The 14,446-nt window shown below is 40.8% G+C and overlaps 1 protein-coding gene across 4 annotated transcripts in view; it reads left to right on the top strand.

Moving 5' to 3' along the window:
• LRRC8D (leucine rich repeat containing 8 VRAC subunit D) overlaps positions 1-13,165 on the top strand; it is a 131,347-nt gene extending 118,182 nt beyond the window's left edge. For all 4 annotated transcript variants that reach the window (XM_024989610.2, NM_001083741.1, XM_015464463.3 and 1 more), the window contains exon 2: positions 10,220-13,165. In XM_024989610.2, the coding sequence (XP_024845378.1) occupies positions 10,222-12,798 (2,577 nt within the window). In that variant the 5' untranslated portion in view covers positions 10,220-10,221 and the 3' untranslated portion in view covers positions 12,799-13,165. The remainder of the gene's footprint in view (positions 1-10,219) is intronic.
• The last annotated feature ends 1,281 nt before the right edge of the window (positions 13,166-14,446 follow it).

The following is a 14,446-nucleotide window of genomic DNA, read 5'->3' as shown; positions in this document are numbered from 1 at the left end:
GTTTTAGGTGTAAAGTTAAGTTGTCTATTTGATGTTTTTCTTGTTTCTTGAGGTAGGATTGTATTGTTATAAACTTCCCTCTTAGAACTGCTTTTGCTGCATCCCATAGGTTTTGAATTGTTTTGTTTTCATTGTCATTTGTTTCTAGAATTTGTTTTATTTCCCTTTTGATTTCTTCAGTAACCTGTTGGTTATTTAGAAACATGTTGTTTAATCTCCATGTGTTTGTGTTTCTTACAGTTTTTTTCTTGTAATTGATATCTAGTCTCATAGCATTGTAGTCGGAGAAGATGCTTGATACAGTTTCAGTTTTCTTAAATTTACTGAGGTTTGATTTGTGACCCAAGATGTGGTCTATCCTGGAGAATGTTCCATGTGCACTTGAGAAGATTGTGTATTCTGTATTTGGATTGAATGTCCTCAAGATATCAATGAGATCTGTCTCATCTAATGTATCATTTATGACTTGTGTTTCCTTATTAATTTTCTCTTTTGATGTTCTGTCCGTTGGTGTGAGTGGGGTATTAAAGTCTCCTACTATTATTGTGTTACTGTCAATTACTCCTTTTATGTCTGTTAGTTTTGTCTCATGTATTGAGTTGCTCCTATGTTGGGTGCATAGACATTTACAATTGTTATGTCTTCCTCTTGGATTGATCCCTTGATCATTATGTAGTGTCCTTCCTTATCTCTAATCTTCTTTATTTTAAGGTCTATGTTTTCTGATATGAGGATTGCTACTCCAGCTTTTTTTTGCTTCCCATTTGCATGGAATATATTTTTCCATCCTCTCACTTTCAGTCTTTATGTGTTTTGAGGTCTGAAGTGAGTTTCTTGTAGACAGCATATATTTGAGTCTTGTTTTTGTATCCATTCAGCCAGTCTGTGTCTTTTGGTTGGAGCATTTAATCCATTTACATTTAAAGTAATTATTGATATATGTGTTCCTATTGCCATTTTCTAATTGTTTGGGGTTGATTTTGTAGATCTTTTTTCTTCTGTTGTATTTCTTGACTATATAAGTCCATTTGACATTTGTTGTGAAGCTAGTTTGGTGGTACTGAATTCTCTTAACTTTTGCTTGTCTGAAAAGCTTTTTATTTCTCCATCAATTTTGAATGAGATCCTTGCTGGGTACAGTAATCTTGGTTGTATATTTTTCCCTTTCAGTACTTTAAATATATCCTGCCATGCCCTTCTGGCCTGCAGAGCTTCTGCTGAAAGATCAGCTGTTAATCCTTAGGGGTTTCCCTTGTATGTTACTTCTTGCTTCTCCCTTGCTGCTTTTAATATTCTTTCTTTGTGTTTAGTCTTTGTTAGTTTGATTAGTATGAGTTTTGGCGTGTTTTTCCTTGGGTTTATTCTGTATGGGACTCTGTGCCTCTTGGACTTGATTGGCTATTTCCTTTTCCATGTTGGGGAAATTTTCAACTATAATTTCTTCAAAATTTTTCTCATACCCTTTCTTTCTCTCTTCTTCTTCTGGGACCCCTATAATTTGAATGTTGGTGTGTTTGATACGGTCCCAGAAGTCTCTGAGACGGTCCTCAGCTCTTTTCATTCTTTTTACTTTATTCTGCTCTTCAGAAGTTATTTCCACCATTTTATCTTCCTACTTATTGATTTGCTCTTCTGCTTGAGATATTCTGCTATTGATTCCTTCTAGAATATTTTTAATTTCAGTAATTGTGTTGTTTTATGTTGTAATTGTGTTGTCTCTGTGTGCTTATTCTTTAATTCTTTTAGGTCTTTGCTAATTGGTTCTTGCATTTTCTCTATTTGGTTTTAAGGTTTTTGATCATCTTTACTATCATTATTCTGAATTCTTTTTCAGGTAACCATCCTACTTCCTCTTCATTTATTTGGACTTCTGTGTTTCTAGTTTGTTCCTTCATTTGTGCAGTATTTCTCTGCCTTTTCTTTTTTTTTTAAGTTATTGTATTTGAGGTCTCCTTTTCCCAGCCTTCAAGGAAAGTTGAATTCTTTCCTTGAAGAAGGTTGATTTCTTTCTTCCTTTTGGTTTCTGCCCTCCTAAGATTGGTCCAGTGGTTTGTGTGAGCTTCGTATAGGGTGAGATTTGTGCTGAGTTTTTGTTTGTTTTTCCTCTGACAGGAAGGCTGAGTGAGGTGGTAATCCTGTCTGCTGATGATTGGGTTTGTATTTTTGTTTTGTTTGTTGTTTAGATGAGGCGTCCTGCACAGGGTGCTACTGGTGGTTGGGTGATGCCGGGTCTTGTATCCAAGTGGTGTCCTTTGTGTGAGTTCTCACTATTTGATACTCCCTAGAGTTAGTTCTCTGGTAGTCTAGGGTCTTGGAGTCAGTGTTCCCACTCCAAAGGCTCAGAGTTTGATCTCTGGTCAGGAATCAAGATTCCACAAGTGGTTTGTTATGGCATTAAGGGAGAGTAAAACCAATATCCAAAAATGAGAAACCAAAGATGAACCCCAGACAAATGGCAGTTACAAAATCAGGTAAATAATAATTAAAATAATGGAATATACACATATACATATATACCCATGAGCAAAGTGAAAACAGTCCAACAAAAATAAAGTACAGTAGATTGATCTGGTAAACAAAGAAAATCAAAAATTATATTTACCAGTTAAGAACAAAACTAACTTAAGCACAAACTGGAAAACAAAACTAAAGCCAGGTGCCAAGTGGGGAATAAAGCAGTGAAAACAAAACTAACAAATACGTTGAGTGGAAAGGAAAGAAAGAAAAGAAAGAAAGAATAGATATGCAAAGTTAAATAGAGGTAGATGAAGAAGATTTATATACATTAAAGATTAACTGTAAGGGAAAAGAACAGTAGGAAAGGCAAATGAAGGAATAAATATAGAAAAAATATAATAGGTTTAAAAAATTAAAAATTAAAATTTTAAAAAAAGAGAAAAGAAAAAAAATGAAAGAAGAAAGAAAAGGGGGGAGAAAAAAGGAAAACTCCACAGAACTGCAAAAGCCCAGTGTAGAGGCAGAGGTTTATAACAACAAGAGAAAGTGTGACTGAATATACACATATACATATACCCATAAGCAAAATCAAAACAGTCCAACAAAAATTAAGTACAATAGATTGACCTAGCAAACAAAGGAAAACAAAAATTATATCTACCAGAACAAAACTAATTAAAGCACAAACTAGAAAACAAAGCAAGGTGCGAACTGGGGAATAAAGCAATGGAAATAAGACTAACAAATACATTCAGAGGAAAGGAAAGAAAGAAAAGAAAGAAAAAATAGATATGCAAAGTTAAATAAAGGTAGATAAAGAAGATGTATATCAGTTAAAGATTAACTGCAGGGGGAAAAGAACAGTAGGAAAAGCAAACAAAGAAATAAATGTAGAAAAAATAACAATAGGTTTAAAAAATTAAAAAAGAGAAAAGAAAAAGAGGAAATGCCACAGAACTGCAAAAGCCCAACATAGAGGTTTATAACAACAATTAAAAATGTGACTGAGGAAAAAGAAAAAAAAGCTCAAAAGTTTAGTTGGATTTCTTAGTGCCAATAAAATCGACAACTACAACAGAGAGGAGAAAAAAGAAAAAATCCAAAAGAATCTGCAGAACAAATCAAAAAATTAGAATAATAAATGTTTTTCTTGAGTCTCTGCTGTCAGAGTCCTTTCCTGTGCTGGGACTCACAGTCCACCTCACCTCCCTAGGATGCCCTCCAACACTGTAGTGATTTCTGGACCTGCTGTGGGGGCAGCTCAGATTCTAATCTGGTCCTACTCCTGTGTGTTCTTGCCTCCAATGTCCACAGCTATCAGAGCTAGTGTGTTTTCTTTTGTGGGAGCTCTCAGTGGCCTTTTATATATTCCATAGACACAGAATCTACTTGATCATGCAGATTTAATCTACAGCTTGTACAGTTTGTAGGAAGATTCTGGGTCTTCTTCCTTAGCCACACTGCCCCTGGGTTTCAATTGTGGTTTTATTTCCACATTCACATGTTGGTTGTCTGCTGGGGTTTAGCTCCTGAGGCTGCCCTGGAGCACTTAGGTTTGCCCCTGTGAGGGCCAGCTGTGGAAGTGGTGCAGCTGCTTGGGTTGCAGGGGTTCTGGCAGCACCAGGTGCTCAGGGGGGTTGGCGGCTAGGGCAGCAGGAAATATAGTGCTCTAGAAGGGTATGGCAACCAGTATTGGCCAGTATGTTCCAGTATTCTTGCCTGGAGAACCCCCTCTCTAAGAAGCCTGGCAGGCCACAGTCTACTGGGTCACAGAGAGTCGGACAGGACTGAAGCGACCTTGCATGCATAAACACAAGACTTTTTTTTTTTTTGCCTGTGGTAGCTCTGCCCCAGTGAGAGTTAAGTGTGAAGATGGTGCAGCTGCTTGGCTTGCAGGGACCCGGCGGCGCCAAGTGTTCAGGGACACAAACTTCCTCCGAGGCAGGAGTCTTTTTTTCCCAGCCTCTTGTACCTGGCAATCAGAAGGCCTCTTTGGCCAGTCTTTCTCCATAGCTCTGCCAGTACAGGCACTTAGAGGGATCCTTTGCATGGGGTCCTTCTCTGCTGTTCGGCACATCAGGCATATAGAGGGCCCCACCCTGTAGATCCTGAAGATTTCCCTGGTGGCTCAGATGGTAAAGCATGTGCCTACAATGTGGGAGACCCGGGTTCAATCCCTGGGTTGGGAAGAATCTCCTGGAGAAGGAAATGGCAACCCACTCCAGTATTCTTGCCTGGAAAATCCCATGGACAGAGGAGCCTGCTAGGCTACAGTCTGAGGTTGCAAAGTTCTTTCTTTCTTTTTACCCTGTAGATCAGTGCATCAGGCACTTAAAGGGGCCCCCGGGTGTGTTCCTACTCTGTAGTTCAGTGCATCAGTCACTTAAAGGAGCCCCCTGGGTGGGGTCCTACTCTGTAATTCAGTGTATCAGGTGTTTGATGGGCCAGCCTCTCTATTGTTCAGCTGTTGATGCTGGCGTGTGGAGAGAAAGAGGCTATGGTAATGGTTTCACCCACTACGTGTGACAGCAGTATCGCCTTGCTTCCATGGCTGCCTGGCTTTCCTCCACAGGCATTTCCCACCATGGTCTCCTCCCTCACATCCCCTCAATCTGTCTTTCCACAGTCAACAGCAGCCCTCACACTGGGATTGTTCCACAATCCCTAAACTCCAGCTCCCAGCCGCTGCCCCTTCCAGGACACCCACGTTTCTGCCTGGCATATGTATGGTTGCAGCTGCTGCTGCTGCTAAGTCACTTCAGTCATGTCCGACTCTGTGCAACCCCATAGACAGCAGCCCACCAGGCTCCCCAGTCCCTGGGATTCTCCAGGCAAGAACACTGGAGTGGGTTGCCATTTCCTTCTCCAATGCATGAAAGTGGAAAGTGAAAGTGAAGTCGCTCAGTTGTGTCCAACTCTTCACGACCCCATGGACTGCAGCCTACCAGGCTCCTCCATCCATAGGATTTTCCAGGCAAGAGTACTGAAGTGGGGTGCCATTGCCTTCTCCAGAGAGTTGGTTTAGGCAATAAAATAACAAAGACTGAGGTCTAGCTTCTAAATTTTAATAGTTTTACTGGGATATAGTTCATATACTATAAAATATACTCATTTAAGATGTACAGTGATAGTCACTCAGCCATGTCCAACTCTGTGACCCCAGGGACTGTAGCCCACCAGGCTCCTCAGTCCATGGAATTTCCCAGGCAAGAATACTAGAGTGGGTTGCCATTTCTTTCTCCCGGGGATCTTCCCAGGGATCGAACCCAGGTCTCTTACATTGCAGGCAAATTATTTACTGTCTAAGGCAACAGGGAAGCCCATTAAGGTGTACAATTCAGTGCTTAATTTAGGTATAGTCACAGGGTTGTCAAACCATCATCATTTCTAATTTCTGAATCTGTTAGTTGTTGGTTTATTTTACTGTCATTGGTCGTAAGATAAGAAATAGAATCATATATCATAAAATAATGTAGACCCATTCTCTATAATTTTCTGATTCATCTTTGTCCAACCAAAGTCCAGTAATTTCCCCCTTTGAACTTTAGTCCAAAAAGCTTCCTCACCATCCATGAGAAATATTTGCTTATAGGATATTAAGCTGATTTTCATATGTGCCGTAGAGAAGTCTTTGAATGTGAAATCTACTTCCTTATAATGTAATTCTTAAAGATATATAAAGGGGACCCCAAAACATGTATGCAATTAGTATTTATTAATGTGCCTTCTTCAAGTTAAAAAGAAAAAATCCCCTAATAACCATTGATAGCCATTTCTGACTAATGGCTAAGGAGATCAAGCCTCAGGATATCTAGATACAGTCTCCTCCCTCATTAACTTGACTTTTAGATTATAAAAAATTCACCTGAGGATCATAAGAGACTTAATAAACTATGTTATATGAATACGTAGTTAATGTACTTTGTACACACAAATGTATATTATATATGAAGAGCAATTTTTATTTTCAAAGTGCCACTGCATCTTTAATTCAGGTAGTGGTTGAAACACTTCCAGTTTTCCACCCAGTTTTTGATAGGTGAAATTGGAGAATGGACACATTAATTGAAGTCCTGTGTTCAAGATAAGACCTAGTCAGTGGTCGACATTGCAAAAAAGTACTGGTTTCCTGCCTATGGCTCAGGCACTTCCTTATAACTTCATTGAAACCATCCTTGGTTTCCATCTCTTGACTTACCCATTAAATGTGATATCTATACAGAGACATACTAGACTAATAATAGAATAACATTAGAATGTACAGATGTGAGAACTGGACCATAAAGAAGGCTTAGCACCAAAGAATTGATGCTTTTGAACTGTGGTGGTAAAGAAGATTCTTGAGAGCCCCTTGGATAACAAGGAGATCAAACCAGTCAATCCTAAAGGAAATCAACCCTGAATATTCACTGGAAGAACTGATGCTGAAGCTCCAATTATTTGGCCAACTGATGTGAAGAGCTGACTCTGGGAAAGGCCCTGATGCTGGGAAAGATTGAGGGCAAGAGAAGAGGGCAACAAAGAATGAGATGGTTGGATGGCATCACTGACTCAGTGGACATGAGTTTGAGCAAACTCAGGGAGATAGTGAAGGACAGAGAAGCCTGGTGTGCTGCTGTTCATAGGGTCACAAAGAGTCGGACACGACTTAGCGACTGAACAACAAGAATTCCTTATAGTTTCTGTAACATAATTTCTCCCATGTGTCTATGCTATTGATTTGCTATTTGTTCTGCCAAAATTATATTCCTCTACTCCTCACAACCACATGGAAGTTCTCATCCTTCCGGTCTCATCTGAAAAACCAGATCTCTGCAGTCCTCCCATTTGCCCAGTGTGGCTGTAAGTTTGCCCTGTTCTGTGCCTCCCCTGTACTTTGCATTAACCAGGTAAGAGCGATTTTCTTACCATGTCATAATAATACACTTATTGCTTGTCATCTACCATTTGAGCAGGAGCTCTTTGCGGGACCATTTCTATCTGCTTCTCCATGGTGCCTGACGCATGTTTTTTTTAAAATTCTGAGTGAATGTCATGAAAGGTTGTTCTAGGGAAGGTGTTGATTACATAATTTCATTCCTCTGTCTCCTGAAAGCCAAGGACAACAGTGAAAAGGTCCTTCCTTCAACAGCCAAGCCTTAACCAAGAGCACAGTCAGTGGATAACAGTGTGATAGAGACAGAGATTTGAAGATGAAAGATTCTGTTAGCTCTGTCACTTAATTGGCTCAGGAAGGTCACTTAAGATTTTTGTGCCTCAGGTTTCCTCATATCCTTGGGCAATAGTAATGCCTAGTTCACAGGGTTATTGTGAGAATCAGTTGAGACATTTTATGGAAAAGTAGCTTGCAAACTGGAAAGCGCTGCAAACATGAGAAGAGACCTTAGAATCTGGTAGAAAGAACAGGTGGTTTGGCCTTAAATAAGATTTTCAGTCCAGACTCCACCACTAATTATTTGACTTGCACAATTTAACTCCTGAGAGCCTATGTCTTTGCTTGTCAAAGGAAAGCGATAACACTTAGGCAGCTTAAAGTAATGTTGTGAAGGTTAGATGGAATCCAGGCAATGTTCCATTTATAGTCCATCGGTGTATGTTCAACGGTTAGCAACCAGCGCTTTTGCACATTGTATATTCATACCTCTGCACCCTCTTTTCTATGGCAGATTTTACCCCAGGGAGAGCAGGCCCTTCCTCTCAGGCCAGGGAGAGGACAGTAAGGGCAGGCTGCTGGAGGAAGTTACTGAATCTCCCGGCCTGTGACCCCAGCTGGCCTGGGTGTGCCTTGGGACAGGGGTGAGGCAAAGCCTCAGTGTGGTGTCCCAGCACATTCCTAGGGCAGCTGTTTCTACTGCAGCTTCTTTTACCATTTCTTTTTGAAGCTCCTTATTGAAGTTAAAGCATGCATACCAAAAAGGTACATAGCCTAAGTGTATAGATCACGTTTTATAAATTGAATACACCCATGTAACCAGATCATTCATTCTCATTACTGCCTGATGTTCCACTTTGTAAATGCACCACATCTGATTTTTCTGTTCTAGTGCTGATGGACGTTTGGAAAATCTACAGTTTAGGGGTGTTGCAGAGTGCCTTTGTGATTGCTAATTCATGTCTTTTGATGGGTATATGTATTTCTCATGGGTGTATACTTAGCAGTGGGAGTGCTGGGCCATAGAGTGTGCATATATTCAGTTTGGGTAAATATTAAAAAAAATTTTCCCAGCATATTTGTATAAATTCATACTCCCACCAGAAGTGTTTGACTTCTAATTGCTCCACATCCTCACCTCTTCAGTATTATCTGTATTTTTAATTTTAGGAGTTATAAGACTGTGTAGCATTTTGGAGGTGGAATCATTCCCTCAGCCCCCAAAGCTTCAAATTTAATATGTTCATTTTCAGGAAAGTGCTGTGTACAGAAGCAGGGGATTGTGAAGATACAAAGCTCCTGCTATGGTGCTTGGTATACGGAAGGAAGATGACAAATGATAGCTGCTATCATTATCATCCTCCTTGACATCATCATCATCACTAATCACTGCCTTCTCTGCTCTTAAGGGCAGAGAGCAGGACACGGTAGACCCAAGGGTGAATAAGACATAGTCTCTACCCAGTAGCAGCTCAAGAGCTAGTTGAAGAGGCCAACACTGGAAATAGATTCTTTTTAGAGTGTACAATAGGAACTTGAGAAAGAGGTAGTGCTTGAGCTGGGACTTGAAGAATAAGTCAGAGTTCAACAGGAAAAGAAAGGAAATGGCAGGGGCACAAAACCTTTGGGGAGCGGCTGCTGTGGGCAGCATGCTAGAAGAGAAGAGCCATCTGAGGCTGGAATCATTGTGTGCTGGTGTTGGTTTTTCAGGTGTTGTCACCCTTGCTAGGATGCATGGGGCAGAGCTGGTGACCATTCGGTGTCAGTGTGACATTACAGTACTCTGCTGCTGTGTTCTCCACCCTGTATCTTTTATTTTCTTCCTTCTCTAGGAAAATAGTCAGCCATCTCTTCTCTCTCTTGGGATCAAAACCTGTCCCGAGTACAAGGTGCTTGAAAACCACCTCTGAAGGTTTGATAGCTGCAAAATGTCAGTGATTACAAGGATCCCACAGCTTCTTTGCTGTGTGTTCCTTTAACTATGTTTATGTTGAGAACTGGCTAACAGTTTTTATTCTCGTGTGGGTCCAGGTTGCTTGTGGTTGCAGTTAAGTTTAATAAAATGCTCTTCTGCCCAGTGCCATATGGAGACCATGAATAAATGTTCTTGAGGAATTTTGATGATTATAATGATGGCGATAAAGGTGATGATCAAGAACTAGTACAATGTCTCATTAATTGAGCATCAACTGTGTGTCAAGCATTGGCTGTATAACACTAAGGAAGATGGACATGATCCCTATGCCCATGGAACTTAGAATCTTAGGGAGGATTAGACAAGTAAACAGTTGGTTCTACTAATATAATAAGGGCTGTGATGGATAGAGGTACATAGTTCTCTCATAGTACATAGAATCAAAGAGGCACCTCACCCATACTAGGAATCAGGGAGGGCTTCCTGGGAAAGGCAACATAAACTGATAGGCTCGTGGAGAGAAGTGGGGAGGAAGTATTCCAGGCAGAGAAAACAGTGTGTCGGAGGAGTAGAGTGTAGGGGAGGTTGGCTGATTGGAGAAGCTGGAAGAAGAGGCTAGAAATAGAAAGCATTTTGCCACTTAATGTTTTCATTTGCATCTGTGTCATAATATCTTTTGTTTGCCTGTTTTCTAGGAATGTTTACCCTTGCGGAAGTTGCTTCACTTAATGACATTCAGCCAACTTACCGAATCCTGAAACCATGGTGGGACGTGTTTATGGATTACCTGGCTGTTGTTATGCTGATGGTAGCCATCTTTGCAGGAACCATGCAACTTACCAAAGATCAAGTGGTCTGCTTGCCAGTATTGCCAGCTCCTATAAATTCAAAGGCACATGCTACACCAGGAAATGCCGACATTACCACCAACATCCCGAAGATGGAATCAGCCACAGACCAAGACCAAGATGGGCGGATGACAAATGAGATTTCCTTTGGCGCATCCGCTGTGACACCTGACATACCTCTCAGAGCCACATATCCTCATGCAGATTCCACGGCTCCAAATCAGGAGGCCAAGAAAGAGAAGAAAGACCCAACAGGCCGAAAAACAAACTTGGATTTCCAGCAATATGTATTTATTAATCAGATGTGTTACCATCTGGCCCTTCCGTGGTATTCCAAGTACTTTCCATACCTTGCTCTTATACATACTATTATTCTCATGGTCAGTAGCAACTTTTGGTTCAAATATCCTAAAACATGCTCAAAAGTAGAGCATTTCGTTTCAATCTTAGGAAAGTGCTTTGAATCTCCTTGGACTACTAAAGCATTGTCTGAGACAGCGTGTGAAGACTCGGAGGAAAACAAGCAGAGAATAACAGGTGCCCAGACTCTACCAAAGCATGTGTCTACCAGCAGTGATGAAGGGAGCCCCAGCGCCAGCACCCCAATGATCAACAAGACTGGATTCAAATTTTCAGCCGAGAAGCCTGTGATCGAAGTCCCCAGCATGACCATCCTGGATAAAAAGGACGGGGAACAGGCCAAAGCCCTGTTCGAGAAAGTGCGGAAGTTCCGTGCTCACGTGGAAGACAGTGACTTGATCTATAAACTCTATGTGGTCCAAACAGTTATCAAAACAGCCAAATTCATTTTTATTCTCTGCTACACAGCAAACTTTGTCAACGCAATCAGCTTTGAACACGTCTGCAAGCCCAAAGTGGAGCACCTGACTGGTTACGAGGTGTTTGAGTGCACCCACAACATGGCGTACATGCTGAAAAAGCTGCTCATCAGTTACATATCCATTATTTGTGTGTATGGTTTTATCTGCCTCTACACTCTCTTCTGGTTATTCAGGATTCCTTTGAAGGAATATTCTTTTGAAAAAGTCAGAGAAGAGAGCAGTTTCAGTGACATTCCAGATGTCAAAAATGATTTTGCGTTCCTTCTCCACATGGTAGACCAGTATGACCAGCTCTATTCCAAGCGTTTTGGGGTGTTCTTGTCAGAAGTCAGTGAAAATAAACTTCGGGAAATTAGTTTGAACCACGAGTGGACATTTGAAAAACTGAGGCAGCACGTGTCACGCAACGCCCAGGACAAGCAGGAGCTCCATTTGTTTATGCTCTCCGGCGTGCCTGATGCTGTCTTTGACCTCACAGACCTGGATGTGCTAAAACTCGAGCTGATTCCAGAAGCTAAACTTCCTGCTAAGATTTCTCAGATGACTAATCTCCAAGAGCTTCACCTGTGCCACTGCCCTGCAAAAGTGGAGCAGACTGCTTTCAGCTTTCTCCGTGATCACTTGAGATGCCTTCACGTGAAGTTCACTGATGTGGCAGAAATCCCTGCCTGGGTGTATCTGCTCAAAAACCTTCGCGAACTGTACTTGATAGGCAATTTGAACTCTGAAAACAATAAGATGATAGGCCTCGAATCTCTCCGAGAGTTGCGGCACCTTAAGATCCTCCACGTGAAGAGCAATTTGACCAAAGTCCCCTCCAACATTACTGATGTGGCCCCACATCTCACCAAGTTAGTCATTCATAATGACGGCACTAAACTCCTGGTACTGAACAGCCTTAAGAAAATGATGAATGTTGCCGAGCTTGAACTCCAAAACTGTGAGCTAGAGAGAATTCCACATGCTATTTTCAGCCTCTCTAACTTACAGGAACTGGATTTAAAGTCAAATAACATCCGCACAATTGAAGAAATCATCAGTTTCCAGCATTTAAAACGACTTACTTGTTTAAAATTATGGCATAATAAAATTGTCACCATTCCACCCTCCATCACCCACGTCAAAAACTTGGAGTCACTTTATTTCTCTAACAACAAGCTGGAATCCCTACCGGTGGCAGTGTTTAGTTTACAGAAACTCAGATGCTTAGATGTGAGTTACAACAACATTTCCATGATCCCAGTAGAAATAGGATTGCTTCAGAACCTGCAGCATTTGCATATCACGGGGAACAAAGTGGACGTTCTGCCGAAACAGCTGTTTAAATGTGTTAAGATGAGGACTTTGAATCTAGGGCAGAACTGCATCACATCCCTCCCAGAGAAGATCGGTCAGCTGTCACAGCTCACCCAGCTGGAGCTAAAGGGGAACTGCTTGGACCGCCTGCCAGCCCAGCTGGGCCAGTGTCGCCTGCTCAAGAAAAGTGGGCTTGTGGTGGAAGATCACCTTTTTGACACCCTTCCCCTCGAAGTCAAAGAAGCGTTGAATCAAGATATAAATATTCCCTTTGCAAATGGGATTTAAACTGAGATCCTGCATGCACATACGTGTGCAGGAACCACTTCCTAGATTGCAGATGTTCATGTACCAGTTATTGCAAGATGATGCATTTTAGGAGTAGATACACCTCTAAAAATACAACACAGGGAGAGGACGCATAGAAGGCTGATAGAAGACATAACTGAATGTTCAGCGTTTGTAGTGTTTTAAGTCATTTACTTCCAAATCTTTTCTCTCTTTTTCTTTTTTCTGGGGAAAGGGAAGGAAAAATTATAATCACTAATCTTGGTTTCTTTTTAAATTGTTTGTAACTTGGATGCTGCCGCTACTGAATGTTTACAAATTGCTTGCCTGCTAAAGTAAATGATTAAATTGACATTTTCTTACTATACCACCTTTTTTTGAGGTGTCTTGATTTACTTTGCTTAATTGGTATAATAATGCTTTAATTCAGACCACTGAAGGCACATCAGGCAAATTTAGATTTGCTGAAATACTGATTTCTTTTTTGTTTGAATTTCAAGCACCTAAAATAAGTACTTCTTATAATATTTAACTGGTGTTACCACTTCTGAGAATCCCATTTTATAGATTTTACACTCTTGAAGACCTGAAATGCAGCAAAAGAGTGTAGATCATTGAGAGAGTTTGGTTTGTTTGTTTTTTAAGAATAAATATCAAAGAAAAAAGAACTCTCTCCTTACTAATAGTTGTTTTTCATAGTCTGGAGTTCTGATCATATGATATGCTTTTCTATCACTACTATAGAGCTGCCAATAAATAGAAAATGTTAGTTTAAAATAAATTTAATTACAACCAAAATAAAATTTTAATGTTTTAATGACTAACATCTTTCCAATTTATCACCATTTGGAAGATAACACAAATTCAAAGCAAATATCATTAAATTACTTACCCTTTGCACTGTTGTGGGGAAAAAAGTAGGATTTGTAGTTCATTGAATTGGAAAACTATTTCTATTCATTTTAGTGACAGGCTGTACTTCTTGTGTTTGTCTGCAGCTAGGAAGGGTCATGTTCAGGGAAATGCTAGCCGAATGTACTTTTTGGGTGATGATTTTTCCTTCTTTATCTAACTTAGAAAGTAGCTAAATCGATCTCAGAAAATCAAAAAAATTCCCTGGTACCTGTCTGTATAGGTTGGCAGGTATTTCATAGGCTTTTGTACACTTGGATAGTCTCTCATCACACCTTAGCATGGCTTGAAAGATTCTGCAGAGAATGTGCAAAGATGGACTTGCATGCATGCTTTTCCTCCCCTAAATTGATCTCTGGGGCTGCTGGCCTGTTGCAGGTGGTGCTGGTCTTTGCCTACTGTATAGCTTCTGCATATTTACCTTCAGAGGCGTTATCACTGATAGAAGCTGCAGCCACCGTGGCTGAATGAGCAACCGACCCCAGCGTCAGCATCCTGGCCACTCCCTCTCTTCCTAGAAGACTTGAGGTAGAAGAGTAACTTGAAAGGCCAGGTTTAGAAAATCAGAGGACCGTGACTGAGTTTTGGTGTAAGCAAGTTCTCTCCGGAACAGGCATCTTCCATTTCTCTCAGCATTCACTGATATATTCACTGGTATTGATCATGTACCTACTTTGTGCTTTGGAAATTCAAGGAACTGAGGATTCACTGTTGGAATAAGTCACAGCCTTGTGTT

The sequence above is a fragment of the Bos taurus genome, chromosome 3, assembly GCF_002263795.3.
Source record: "Bos taurus isolate L1 Dominette 01449 registration number 42190680 breed Hereford chromosome 3, ARS-UCD2.0, whole genome shotgun sequence".
Lineage (NCBI taxonomy): Eukaryota > Metazoa > Chordata > Mammalia > Artiodactyla > Bovidae > Bos > Bos taurus.
This window is presented reverse-complemented; position numbering and strand designations above follow the sequence as displayed.